The 15,768-nt window shown below is 31.1% G+C and overlaps 2 protein-coding genes across 5 annotated transcripts in view; one reads left to right on the top strand and one right to left on the bottom strand.

The window, feature by feature from the left end:
* The window catches only part of LOC132745191 (neuroglobin-like), a 123,268-nt gene that overhangs the window by 100,357 nt on the left and 7,143 nt on the right, over positions 1–15,768 (top strand). The window contains exon 1 of one of the 4 annotated variants that reach the window (XM_060734027.1): positions 15,132–15,559. The exons of the other annotated variants lie outside the window; for them this stretch is intronic. Within the exon in view, the coding sequence (XP_060590010.1) occupies positions 15,405–15,559 (155 nt within the window). The 5' untranslated portion in view covers positions 15,132–15,404. Of the gene's footprint in view, positions 1–15,131; positions 15,560–15,768 lie in introns of those variants that run through there. 4 annotated transcript variants of the gene reach the window in all.
* LOC132745190 (uncharacterized) lies at positions 1,517–6,363 on the bottom strand. Its single transcript, XM_060734024.1, has one exon. It carries the CDS (start codon positions 5,214–5,216, stop codon positions 2,697–2,699), a length of 2,520 nt encoding a protein of 839 aa, XP_060590007.1. The 5' UTR covers positions 5,217–6,363; the 3' UTR covers positions 1,517–2,696.

The raw sequence follows: 15,768 nt of genomic DNA, 5'->3' as shown, positions 1-15,768 counted from the left end.
TCTTTTGCAATTTAGGTCTGCGTTATACGTCATAATTTGTTCAAAATTTGACCAGTCCTATTATGTTAATATTATGGCAAAGTTATTTATAAGTTTATTAATACATGTATATATACTACTGTATAGGTGAGATTCGTTGATATAGAAGTAATTACTACAGTTCGTGATCTTTTTTTTTTCATTAAGGTTATCAAATTATATAATAATTTTTATTTGCTTTACAAATGTCTATTTTTAAATTATATTATCCCCATAAGGTTATTTATTCTGAACAAACGTATTTTACGATTGTGTGCATATAACTGCAGTTTACAAAAAGTATTTCTTAGAGAATTTTATCAATCGGTCAAACTTTCTATGAAAGTATATCTGTTTTTATAAGCATTTCATGGCTGATTCAGATTGATATAAGGTAAATGTCTGAACAAAACTACTTAATCAATTTAACATTTTGACGTGTTATCATCAACACACTAAGTGTGTACGTTGATTAAGAAATAATATATCCCAAACAGTGATTTTATCGCTCAATAAAATCACTGTTTGGAGTTCGGATGCGAAGTATTATATCACGAGGGCGTAGCCCGAGTAATATGGACATGTTGCGCATCCGAACGACAAACAGTGATTTTATCAAGCGATAAAATCACCGATTTGGATATATTATTTCGATTCTAACATGACATCAACAAATAAATGCTGCCGCACATGATTTTTTAGCAAAATTGCGTCTTATTTGTTTTCGTACTTATTTTCAGCGCGTCATATTTTAGTGGTTACGTCACATGTATTATGATTACGTCACATATCGGTTCTACATGAGTGATAATGAAAAATTGCAACAACCCTAACTAGCTCTAGCACCGGCTTGAGAGGTACTCAATCTTTAATACTCAATGTACTGAAATCCCGAAGGACCAGAAAAATATAATAACACTGAAGTGGAATATATACGGGCAACTTTTACGGCTAACACACGGTACTTGACAGCTGTTGTTGTGATATGTAAATATAAGAAAAGGAGATCCTTCAACCTTTTGAAATAATCTCCTCCCATAGAAATGCAAAGTTTCAGTTGTTGAACCGAATTTATAAATGAGACGTTTTACCCAATTAAAAAATGGTGCAACACCATAACTTTCAATAACTAAAACTACTCGACTAAAGTTTATTTCTACTCTTGTAGTGATGGCCTTCAAGATTTTTTTTTCAGTCTAGGTGACAGTCTGATCAGGATCCATGCTGTTCGCTATCAGTTTCTCTACTTGTAAAAGGGTTTGTATGCGAACAGCATAGATCGTGATCAGACTGCGCGGATGCGCAGGCTGGTCTGGATCCATGCTTGTCGCAAACGCATTACATTGGTTTTGTCGTGAGGTTCATCTGTATTGATGTGTTTTTTATTTTTTTCTAAATACGACTGACTTTAATACTTGGATGTGACGGAAGGCATGGTCGACAAACAGTGATGGTCCAAATCTTATTAATGGCGTAAAAACGTCTTAATATTACACTCAAAGTCAATAAAAGGAACAATTTCAAATCAGTAACAATCAAAATTTTATTTATGTTATTTTTATTACGTTTATATATCTCTAACTAATTCAACATATCAACTATCTGAAAAAAAAATAGTGGGTCACTTTAACAATTGAACACGTTGAGAAAAACATCAACTTAAAGTACCACCAAAAATACTGTGTCAGGTACGTTAACGTAGAATGAGTCGCACATTAGACATTGAAATATAACACTAATTTATTCTTTAGGTGGTTCATTATTATAAGTAAATATTCAATTAACAGGCAAAACACACAAAACATATTTTGAATGTAATAAAGTAAACGTTTATAAGGCTTCAGTTTTTCATTATATTGATTTTTATAAGAAAACAAATATTCCTTTCAATCACAATGTTATGATTTTACGTTTGGTGTTTCTATAACAATTAACAAAGCTTAAACATAAACCTTGATCTTTAATGAAAATATAATATACCGTCAATGTTACATTTACAATAAATTATCTTCTTTTTGAATGTTTATAAAAAAGGGTCTAATGTTTAACGTACCTGACCAAAAAAGCAAAGTTAACAAATAGATCAACTAGTAAAAAATATGACACAAAGTCCAACGTTAATAACACTAAAACTTTAAACATCACTTCCTATAAATTAATGACTGTTGCTTTTTACATCTTCAACATCATATTAAGATATCCATTTATAAAATTATTTGAAACCAACTATAAAATGTTCAATACTAAGTAGTCGAAATGTAGATGTAAGTCTATAAATATAACTCAATCATTTGTTTTAGTACATGAACACTTGTATTGATTTTTTTATAAATCGTTTTTCAAACAATTTAAGAGAAATATTTATACATTATTCAAAGAATAACAATGTTTACCTTATAAGGATGAGCGTTAACGTACCTGACATTAAAATTTTTCATAATGTTACTATGTATATTTGTAAAAAACCTGTTTCAAAACTGTAAACTGATGACGAAAACAGTTCTAACAATGTGCTACGCTGCTTAAGTATGATTTTCTATGAATGTGAATAAATAACTAAGTTTTTTTTAATGTTTAACTGTCTTAATAGTGTCTATACTGTGCACATGTTAAAGATTTGTATTTGATGCATATAGCTTAGTCGCTGTCGTAACCAAGATACTCGTAGTCCTCTGGGTTTAATCGAAACTGTCTCCGACTTTTGCTACATGCTGAAGGCTTACAATTACTCGTACGATTTGTGAAATATTGATATTCTGAATATCCGGTTTGTTGGGCCACCTAAACAAAATACAACCAGCTTTTGCACTCGCTTCCTCCATGAAAGAGACATCTGCGATCATTTTAATGACATCAATTGTAAGTATATGGCATGGGTATATAGCGCCTTCCCAATTCACGAGAGCATACTTTCCGGCAGCTGGAGTATCATCAACTTGAGTGATTCTAAGAACATCATTGTTAGCAGTCTCAATTTCTTCATTTGATGTCTTTATAACTTTGCATGCATTATCGACTTTTTCAGGTGACTGGCATTTTCGTTTATTGCTCCTAGCACATGGTTCAACTTTATCATGTGAACATTTGTCTCTTGACACTTCTATCCAGTTTTCACACGGAGATCCAAGAAGGCAAGTTTCACAATAGCAGGAAACACTTGCGGTATACAATATATTTCCAATAGGAAAAACTGCATGTAGTTTCATTGTGCCTGGGACTGTTTTTGGTTTTCTATTTTCAAGTTCCGTCACAGTGGCATCATATTCGGCTGCTGAATAAAATACATATCTAATACGCTTTTCATGGTTTGAAGCCCATTGGTAGAAGTCAACGGCATCTTGTATATTGACCTTGCCTTGTTTGCACGCTTCAGCAGCCTGTCTTTTTGCTACACCAACCAGACCATCACACGGGCCTTTCCCGTGTCCAGATTCAAAATAATTCCATCTGGCAGCTACATTGAAAAGTTCTGGGTGGTACTGAACAATATCTATCATGTATTTGTTTCTATATTGTGACGATGGGCTGTCCGTCCAGTAGTGTATTACTTTGAGATCGGGGCACACATACTTAAGTTCAGGCACTAGCTTTTTCAATATAGTATAGACAGCAGATGAATTGTGACTTGAGACATCAGATACATAAATGTAATTTTTGTGTTCAAGGTCCTCGCCCAATCTGAAGTATACCACAACTGGATGCAATGTAACACCTGTAGCATTCCAATAAGCGCTCTGTATTTCATCGGCATTGCTACAAGTAAAATTTTCGGCAAAATCCATATGAACTAGCATTTCATTTTCAGGTAGTTTTTCTTTTAAGGTACGGATTGCTGAGTATTGTGTTTTAACTCTGTAAACGTGGTCCAGAAAATCTTTATATTGTGTCTCCATGTGCGCCTTGAAATCATTTTTATTCATATTTGTATCAACTATTTTCATCTTCTTTTTACCATCAACTTCAACACGTTTCCATTCTTGGTATTTTACTTCATCAATATACTCTAACTTTGCTGCTATCTTTACTTTCATCTCCTCTTCTGAAACATTTTTGCTGACTGTTTCTGGGTTTGCTGACAATTCAACACCATAAGATCTTAAAGCTTTCAATTTCATTGCAAAGTTTTGATGCTTTGTACATAAACATGTATTTCGCGAGATCATCTTTGTCAGGAGTATGTGTTTTGGTCGTAATCGTTTGAATACTGTCTGCGAAATTTTAACATCTGGGTTTTCTGATTTAAACTTTTCATATAAGTTCACAAGATAGTCGTTTAATACGCGTATCTGTTTCTTCTCTCCTTTCTCCCCTTTTTCTATTTTCTTACAATCATTTTTCCCAGGCATATTTACACTTACATCATCCCTTTCCATGAATCCAATAACTAATTTCTTTACAGCTTCTCTTTGTACAGCCATTCTTCTTCTCGCAAGTGTCTCAATATTCTTCGAGTTCACCCCTTTTAAAGTCTTTCTTCCCATTCCCGTTTCTCTGCTGAGCAAATTTAGGCATTTATATTTCTTGATAATGTTACCGCTCACTATATTTGCCACAACCCTTTTTCTCTTTTGGTTAGTATTTTTCTTTCCCGAAGCCTTGATTTCTTCTAACATTGCATTTGCCATCACTAATTTCTTCCTAACACATCTAGGAACTTTCTTAGGGGTTAGACCAAGGTTACGAATATCTCTTTTTGCTTTTGAATTAGGAGTGTCTGAATGTTCATCCGTACACGTCTTACTGGTACTAGCTTTAGGTGATGTGAGTTTCTTACAAAATCTTTCATTTCTTTTCCTCAATTTTCTATTTTCTCGTGATATTTTTTCAAGTTTTTGTTCTAGGTCGTGTATTATTCTGTTTGCTGTTCTTAAAGCTTTAGATCTTCTCCTTGGTCTACGTTGAACATTAAAATTCATTTTGACTTTCAAGGGGCTTACATTTTTTTCTATTTCATTTGTAACTACATTTTCTTGTTCACTTGTCTGAATCTCTGATAGTTTATTTCTTTGTCTTTCTCTACTTATGCGTTTCCATAGTTTATTTTTTTCTCTTTGCTCAAACTGCTTTTCTTTGCTCAAAGCTGCTATTGGTGCTTTGTACTTCTTGGTTCTTTCCCTTTCTCTTTTGAGATAGTGCTTATCTTGCAGCTTCTTTCTCTCTCGATACTCTTTTTGATACTGGGCCCTCGTTTTTCCCATACCTGAAATAAAGTCAGGTACGTTAAATAACCCGTCAAGTACGTTATGAAACTTTGCAGATTTAAAGAATTGTTATTTTTATCAAAAATGTTCACCAAACATGTTCAAAATTATAAACAATCATCCTTTATTTAATAGAAATCATAAACAAATATTTTATATAAATCACCTACCTTGCAATGATCACTTTTTCCACTTCGTCTATATTTTTCTAAAGTTTAAATGTTCCCGCGACGTCAACATTGAAGGTCAACGGAAGTGTAATATTAATCAAGTGCGCAAGCGTGTAGAAATAAATGTGTGACGTAAATGTATCAATGACGTAACACTTACAATTCAAAAAAGACAATTAAGACTCGTTTACCGATAATTAATTCACGTTCCTGACATTTACCGTTCCTGACGGTCTTATATGATTTTTTTATTTAATGCTGAGAACCGCTTTAAAATGCTGAAAAAAAATGTTATTAATTTTATTATAGTATAGATACCCTACTTTATAACATCTCATTTAATCTACCATATGCTGTTCTTCAAAGTAAAATCAAAGTAAAGAGTTCACGTACATGACTATTTTTATCGTAACACACAAACTCGGCGTGTTTTAACCAGTTACACACATGCACCACCATATATATACATTTTGACTTATTTGAACCACAAACATGCATCTATGGAGAGAGTATTAACAACAAAACAAGCAAGCTGTCTTAAATACTTTCATTTTTTCACCAGACATATGATAGAGTTAACGTACCTGACAGAAATTATGCGACACTGGACAAGCTGATAAAAGGGTCGCCGATCACAGTTCTTTTGAAAGAAAATACAGCATTTCCGTTAAGATACTATCATCCGCTAAAAATTGGACCTTTGTTGTAATTTACATACGTACGTTGCATAATTGCTCTTGTTTGATTACATTAATCGTACCATGCGACAATGGTTTTTTGGCAAATTTGCGTCAAATGCCATGAAAAATTTGTTTCTTTACATATTTGGAAGCAGTAAAAAGTACGTTTCTCTGAAAAGTTAGGTTATCGCAGTTAGAATAAGTTAAAATCCGTCCATAAAACGCGGCAACCATTCGAGATATATATTTGCGACACCTAAAATACGAATTTGTTCCTTTTAATGACTTTGAGTGATTAGGAAAACGGCGACTGTCATAATTTGAATACATTTTTGTTAATTTTTGAAAGCATTTAACTCGCTCCTTTTTCTGTCAAAATATTTTGAACAGACAAAATTTACACACAATAATGAATATCACAATACGAGGCTTGTCCGGAAAGTTCGTAGACAACCGATAATGCTTTGTTTATTCTATTTTTTCAAACTTTTTATGTTGAGCGCACCCTTGATCATAAAAGATAGCTTCATTAAGATAAAAACATGAAATATAATGCTGAAAAAGGATCAGACCCGAAAGTATAAGATGCTTATAAAGGCCTTTTCCTAACATATGATTAATTACTTTAAATAAGATCTTTATTTGATTTTTAAAATATTGAATAAGTAGAAAAGATAAATAAAATATTGAATAAGTAGAAAAGATAATTGAAATATTGAATAAGTAGAAAAGATAACTATCAATACTAGTGGATAGAAGAAAGAAGCAAACTGAGCTTCTTCTGGTCAGATGTTAGCGAATGGGGTATTCATCTGACAGTAATTCGCCTAACTTTTAAATGATTCATAAGAATCGGATGTGTGGGCCCTGCGATTAGCTATCATGGTAATTGAAAGTCTGACATCTTTGTCAATGATAAGCTTGACATTATGATTGTTTTGTTACAACATATTGACTTTTTTTTCCACCATACTTGCAGACACCACTAATTCACTCGTGTCCATTTTTGGATTTATGCATCCACATCGAAACAGTTACATAATATACTTCATTGTTGCCATAAATATTACAAATATCATCATAAACATTTTTAGCAGTTTTTCCTAGTTTTACTCATGCTTTTATGTAAAACCGTATTGCAGCATATTTTACCTTATGCGTTTACCAGCCGTAATTTACAGGAAGATACGCGGGTAAGATATTTTAAATCTGAATACAATTCTTAATAAGTTAACTTCAAACATGATTTGAACGCTAATTCTTTATAACATAGAACAGTTAACACAAACACAAGAATCACGAGCTAAGTTAGAAAACAAACTTCATATGGCATTACATATTATTACCCCTCACTTTTTTCGTAATGCTAATTTGCCATAGGCCTCTAGGAGTTATTTTTACTGTTACTGCAAGTGTACCACGTGACTAAGAATTTTGTACTGTTACATAGGTAACAGTATTTTTTAACAGTATAAAATCTGGTCACGTGGTCTATTTTCTAAATAAAATGAAAAAAATGGCCGCCATTTTTTTCTCGATTCATTCTTATTTTCGACGTTAATATGACACTCATAAAATTTAGTTGTTCGCACCCTGGTGTGCTTTTCGCGTATAAAATATCTTTTTGTTGAATAGTCAAAAAGTGAACATCCGTTTAGTAAGGACAGTTTAGTTATACAGTTTTACAGTTTGTTACTTTTGGTTTATTTTTGTTACAGACAATTTCAGATCATCATAGTATTTTTGTTCGGGGTAATAAAATAAATAACACATGGGTTTATGAGTAACAGTAAAAATATCATCCCTCGTATAAATACTGTTACCCTCGGCTACGCCTCGGGTAACAGTATTTTCCTCGGGATGATATTTTTACTGTTACCCACAAACCCATGTGTTATTTATATACTGACACGCCCTCGAAACAGATTTTAAACGATCTATTATTGTTTTTCTATGCCTTTTTATTTATTCCCCTTTGCATCACTTATGTTAAAAGCAGAATGCTACGTTGATTCTTTCAAGAATAATAAGTGTTTTGTGCATTTGCAATGCTCGAAAGTGTACATACTCATAAAGATAAAAATACGCTTACTGGGTCAATTATTCCTGAAGAGACCATTTCCTGCTTTTCATTCTAAAAAGTACTTGTGGATATTATTTTTGTTAGTTTAATAAAAGCAGTACTTTAAGAATAGGCAGGAGTCTCAAATTGATATCAAGTAGGTCTAAAATAGGTACATTTTCATATACTGATAAAAAATAGAATGAATCATTCGGATAGTTTTATAAAATACTGCTTAACAACAACATCCGTACTTTTCGCGTTTTATCTATCTTTATATTTATTTATTTATTTGTTTGTTATGTCTGATAGTAAATACTATCAATATAGTTATTTATTGTATTAATTGTATTGCAAACTTACCATTATAGACTAATTCATTTTTAACATGCGATCAAAATATGTTTAATAAATACAAACGAAGAATTAAGTAGGTAAACATATGTCACAACAAACGTAAGTTTTTTAAATGACAATCAGTCAATTGTATTGATTTTTTCTTGGAGAAAGGAAGGCTCTGTATATATAGAGAAAGAGATACCAATATTTTTGTAAAACATATTTTGAAATGTCTTTGATTTTTGTTAATTTGCGTGACTCCGCAATATATACCTCCAACCATCGGTTTTGTGGGCTCTATAGATTTTTCATTCCTCAAATTTGGTAATTGATGAAATTTAAACGAACAAAGGCCAATAGATTTTTCAGTTACTATGTGTAAATGGTATTTCGATAAGCTATCAAGAAATGGTACTTGTGTTATTCCGCAATGAAAGGAAACAAAATCTGCCATTTTTGTAGCCACCACATGAAATCAGTAGACTAAAGTAGCCACATCATGTCACGAGGTTCGTTCCCTATTTATCATAAATGACAGTCTTAAACAGAAACCTTACAAACTATTAACTCAGATCACAAATACATGTAGAAGCTTCATTTATTCATTCAATATGCAAATATTCAATCACCGCTCACCCACCAATTCTATGAATTTAATAAAAACAGTACCAGTTTTCTTTATGGCATTATTATTTTTTTAAATAATGAATATGGTAATGTCTTTGCTGCTCATCGACGGAATGATTTTACAGTTGGTTGCTCTGCTTCATTATTTTATTACAACTCTCAAACGTACCAATCAATATCATCGTTATAATTAAAAAATATGATGAACAAGATCAACAAGGAAAGGCGGCGTTCAATGAACGCAACCCCTATCCGACCCAGTAACAAGCGCCAATGGCAAGGAGCCCAGGAGGACCCCAAACAAAACTCTTATGTGCATACTATCGATGAATACAAAATGTATGACCTAAGTACAGCATAGATGACAGTGACATATACCTATTGAGTACATTCAGTAATGTATTTATTTTGGTAATCGCATCGTTATGAATATCACATGTTTTTATTCATATCGAAGTTAATGCATGAAACTTAAGTATCTATACATAAGATACATTTTTATTAAGTTTTTTATAAATAACATATAAAAATACGATGAAAACTAGTAACGCTTTACTGTCATATCATCTCTAAATATTCAATGGGGACTTTGTAACAAACAATACTTTTATGTGAAAATAAGATAAAAATAAATGCGTTCGAAGTACAACTTTAAAAGAAATAAATTGTAAATAACTTAATCTTTATTATAAGTTTTTATTTTACTGGGAAAAACCTGCTCAGACAAGCTACCTCCTGTTGTAAAATTGTTAGTTAATCTTATCTATACTGATTTTAAGTGAAATACATTTTCTTTAATTACGAGATAATTTATGCCATGTTATATAGAATGAATCTGAATGTCCTTTAACACAGTGTACAAAGTAGACTTGAGATTGATAATATTAATTTCGAAACAGTGCTTTATCATCTATTTTATTATATTTTTTCCAAAGTTATGCCCCTATTTCAATTTCATTTTCTCAGTAACTATCAAAGTAATATTCATTCAAACTTGATACACATGTTCACCGTCATCTCCTTAGGTCAATATCTCAGAAATTGTTAAAAAAAGGTTGATCATCTCAAACTTTAAAAATATTTTATCAGTTTTTTACAAATTGTACTGCATTTTTAAAGGATATGTAACTTTTGTTATTCATTTTTCAGAGATATTCCCCCTTATGATTTCTTGTTAATATGCATTTCTCAAAAAGTATCTAAGATATTAATTTTCAACTTGGAGTTCTTGACTGTAAATGTATACTCTCAAATTTTAAATATATCTGTAGGGAGAGATAATCCTTAAAGTCATTTTTGCTTTATTATGTCCCTTGTTTGACCGCGGACACGTTTTGTTATAATTTTGTTCTGTCTTTAACGTTTTAAGATTTAGTTTGGCGTTACATAAACAAATTAAGTGAATAGGATGATAACCAGTAACAAACCTTTCATCATATCGCTGAAAATAACACAATATTTGAATAAAGTATATTATCTATTCCGCACAGGCGGATATAAACGTTATATTTTAACGTTAATTAAACGGATATATCCTGATCTAAAACATGCTAAAGGACTAGCATAAACATGTAGTATATGGTTCATTTTTTTTAAAATAAAAATTGAGAAATATACCATGAAAATATGTTTCAGATAACAATATTGAGAATACAGATAGGAAAAACAAGAACGCACAAAAATGTAATGATAAATAAACAATAACTCAATTGATAATTCTTTTAAAATTTATAAGTTGTCAGCAAACATGTGTGTTTAGATTATCAATATTTAATTATATAGTTTATTTGCGATTTTTAAATATCAATAGTTTTCTGCCATATATCTTGCCTCATCATAATAATAGTAGATATCACTTGTAAGCATGTTGATTATCCAACTTTGTAATATAATCACTTACATTTCTAGTTTACAGTCATAAATCTATAGTTTTATAGCTATCAAATTGAAAATTTGATTTGACCTCTGCAAACTGTCTGTCCTAAAACTATTTTCAAGGACACACAGGTAGTCAATATTTTCTTTTTCAAGTGAGTGATTTTTGAAGATCTGTGAAGAAATATATTGTGATTATTGTTAAGTAGCAAGTGGTATAAATAATTAATAATCATTGGGCAATGTGCAATGTGAAATATTGTCAAAAATTTATTTGGGACATGTCTATGATTACCTTTAATCTCCACTGGCAATTATTTGTGCATCTACCATTATCAATTAATATGAATGTAGCGATTCTATGTATATGCATATAATGTTGAATTTAAAAAGTATACTAACATTTAATGGAGAAAGCAACTAGTTCTGAAATTTGCCACCTTTCTGTTTCCATATCCTTACAGTAGCAAAGATAACGACGAATGATGAAATAAATTGAGGAATTTACAAAAATAAAAGTACAAACCAAAATGCTATGAAATGATGCGTCAAAGGTTAAACAGTGTTCACTTTAATGTAAAAACTCTTATCGTAATTGTGATAAAAAGTGATTTTTTTTCTGACAAAACCTTCAATTAGTATTACTGATTTTCTTCCTCAGCGAATTAACTTGTGCTTCTGGCGAATATTGTGCTCATATTTAATTTGTCTTGTTAACCTTATAAGTTATTAATGTCAATGGCCTTTCGAAAATTGGTATTCTTTTTTTATTAGTGTTTGAGTAAACAATGATTACAGTCTATTATATTTTGTCAAGGTATATCATTTTTCAGCCAAAGGCTATTAATTCCGGAATTGGCTTGCTTTGAAATACATAGGAATAGGCTCAATAAAAGTAGGATTTTATATTTAGCATTTTAACTTTTCATCTCACAAGCGTCAAAGGAAATCGCTTACTGAAACCTCGTAAAAAATCAATGAATTAATATGAGAAAATTACTACTCATCCTTTGTAAACAAACTATTTAAATGACATATGATGCAGTACATAATCAAAAAGATTTTATGGTATAAACAAAATATTGTTTCAGAGCGCTTTATTCACCTGATTAAAATAATTCAAAAACAAAAACTAACTAAAGACATTCAAGTAGGCATTAGTTTAGATGATGATGGTCAAAAACAAATTCTGTACATGTATATATGAAAACACTTCTTGTTTTGATTAAACGATATATAAACTTTTAATTAGCAAATGACAAACGATAAAACATCAAATTTGAGCATAAATGTAGTATATAAGACATGGAAAGCATCAGATACCAAATCTAACCAAAATAAAACAGCACACGTGTGACCTCGCTTTACTATATAAGAGGCGGTTATTTTAGCTTTGGAAGCCAGAACTATGTCCGCACAGCACTATCCAAATCATCTCAAAAGAAAAAAAAACTTAACTTTAATTTCTTCTAAACGAACTTGTTTTCTAGTTTCTAAACGTCAACAAATGCATGTATTGTTTTATGGCAGTGCAATGTAACAGCTCTTACACCGATATGTTTTGTCCAAATGCAAACCCGTTCCCCATTAGATGGAGACAGGGTGTTTACGCGTGATTTAATTTACTATAATATATCATTATTTTACTAAATCTCGGTAAACTACAGACAGTTGCACAGTCCATTTTTTGTATATGGAGATAAGAAAACATTGTCTTTCTTTTGGAAGAAAATGTAAATAAAAATGTTTTGCAACAAAGCCAGAAATTTAAAATTGGTCATGAAGTATAAAGCTGATGTATGTGAATATTTTTTTATGTACTTGTGATTTTATTGACGACTCGCAAAATAAATCGTGTAATTCCGCAGTAAATTATGCGTCTTATTCAAAATCATATAAGGCTCGGCTTCTTCGCAGCCGAAATCAAAATGAATTTGTTCAACCAGAAGGTCTTTAATACTACAGATAATTATGTTGATAGTATTTAGTATCCTACATGACAACAAACCGTGCCATCGATGTTATTGGTAAATGTTAGATACATGCTCCGATATTACATAGCAGAAAATAAAATGTCATCGAACAAAATATTTTTATCATACGTATAATTGTTCAAACATAATCACTTAAAATTCTATCAATAATATTTATAAGAATATCCAAATTATACATTTCTTTTGTTTTGATATATATTTGAAATACATTTTGAAAATGTGCCGATTGTAAACTATTGTTCTTAATCAGATAGAAGAACTAGTCAAGTTAAATACGGACAAATACATTTACTTTATAGTAACATACACGTTCAAAAAGTACACACAAAACGATTTGAATAGAAGAGACAAATAAAAAATAGTAGAAAAACTTTTATTGTTTTATTTTGAACAGCTTTTCTTAAATGCATTGTGTTCCAATTCCAAATATCCATTACGACTGTCAAGATTCATTACGTTCAACAATAAACATACGAGAGCGATGATAAAATAAATAACAGAATAAAGCAACTGCTTACGTCACATAGCTTTACATTACAATGCTATCTAGCACAGATACATATTAAACATATGATGAAGTAAATCTCAATCCAAGCGATGAAGATAAAGTCCTTGGAGATTTCAGATGACATTATTACTCGTATCCACGTACAAATGTGATAAAATGCTTTCGCACTTTCTTGTCATATTTTATTAAATGCTTGAACAAAAATGTACCAATGATTTAGCAGTCAACCGGTATAAGCTGTCGGTTACTAGCAGAGAATTTGGTAATGCTGAACACATCTTCGGATGTTTCTAAATTTAAAATTTTCACCATATGTTTAAATGTTGAATTCTGCTTAAGCCGGTGCTAGGGGGCGTGGACGGTAGTTTGCACTTGACAGTACCGTCCATGAACAGGCTTAATCAAATCGAGCCTGCAACATTTTCAATTTTGACGTGTTGGGATTTTCTTTAGGGATTCTTATTTTCTCTATTTTCTTGTTATCCGGGTAAGCCGGTATGGTAGACCTACCACCGAGATATGACCAACAATGTGTAAAAATCAGCATAAAAAGACAAACAAACAAACAATATTTTATCAGAAAATAAATGTGAAACATATATTTCATTATCGTTTTCAATATTCCCCTAAATATTCATTTCTATGTAGGAAATTAATGGTATGAGTTATGGTCGGTGGCAGTGGCAGTTTTTAATCTTTCTATTTTAAAAGTTTCTACATTCATCCAGTTTAAGGCTTGTTTTAAATATTTCTTTTGACCTACCACTAAACCTTCTTTTATCAAGTCAAGCCTTTTACAAAGTACGTCAGCATATCTTATATGTGTATCATATACTGAAATATAATTGTATTGCACATTTTAAGTCGAAAGAAGAGATGCCTCTTACAGAATTACAACGTCAGTAGATAAAATCATTGTTCACTTGAATGTCCACAAAAAGCTGTTCAATGTGCAAGTATTCTGTATGACGTCAATCAGCTTTCTAGTGTCAGAGACAGCGCTAACGATTGTCAACAAATTCACATGCAATCAAGAATATGTAAATTTCATTCAAGCGATGAATGAAGTATGAAGTAGGTTACAATGAGATGTTCTAAGGTCGATGTATAAAAAGCCATTCATGAAGTAGCAATAGCTATTTCTTAGATAAATTAAGGGATCTGTATTTCCATGAAAAGAATAGCTACCAGAACATTATTTTGTAAATGTTTTAAATTTTGAAAATAGTGACTATATAAATGTTGTCTGGTCAGTAATTTGTATCATTTTGGACGAATAATTAAAACGATTGAATCATTTGCAAGGGTTTTCAAAGGCCGTTTTATTTCTTTGACTTTTCAAAAGCATCATTCAAAGCAAGGTGCAGAATTTAAATATACAAAAGCATTTTCCCGTTATACTTTGTTTAGGCAATCGTTCAAGTTTATTGATATTTAATGTCTCACCCTAATGTGTTTATAAAACAAACAAAAAATTGTCATGAAAGGAATTATTTAATAAAAGTTTTACATGTTTGAACTTTTAAAGTATGATGATGTCTGGACATAATGTTCGCCATACTCTCCTTTACTCTCTAATTTTCCTACAGTCATGTTCTTGAAAATGTAATATAAGACGCATGATCAAGGCGCCGTACAGAAACGCTTTATTGGTGTTATAAAAAGACGAGACTACCATTATAGTGAGAGACACTACGTGAATGCGTCTTGATGTAGAAATAACATATGGAATTGTAATTAAAACTTTATCTATAGTGACCGCATGGACTTTAATTCTGTTCTTACTAACATCTGAATCTAAGAGTATCAAGACTTCATTTGATGATATATCGTGGCCAAACTAAAGTGGAATAAAATAAGCTTACTAATACAATTGTTTCATTGAAAATGAGGAGTTATAAGTGTACTTAAGCAAATAATAACAATAAAAATGGGAAATAAGTTTGTCACATGTGATTTACCTATACGACATAAAGGAAAACAGTTACATACGTGTTTGACACAAGATCAAATTTATCTGGTACAATCGTCATGGGGTCTTATTAATTCTGACCTTCCAAGGCTCGGACTTATTATTTTTACAAGGTAAATCATACATGATGGTTAATGTCAGTTTAATAAATAAGTGTCAGTTTTTATTTTGATATTGTTTTCTCTTTTTATTACAATTTATCTAAAATAAATTTTAATAAACAAGATAAATCGAACATATCATTTTGTATATAAGGCAAGTTTAATATTATTGATAACACTTTATGATATTGCTATTATTCGTTACATGAGAATCGACAATA

Source organism: Ruditapes philippinarum, unplaced genomic scaffold (assembly GCF_026571515.1).
Source record: "Ruditapes philippinarum isolate M1 unplaced genomic scaffold, ASM2657151v2 ctg2199_1_1_1_1, whole genome shotgun sequence".
Taxonomy (NCBI): domain Eukaryota; kingdom Metazoa; phylum Mollusca; class Bivalvia; order Venerida; family Veneridae; genus Ruditapes; species Ruditapes philippinarum.
Note: the sequence above shows the minus strand (reverse complement) of the source record. Positions and strands in the feature narration are given on the sequence as shown.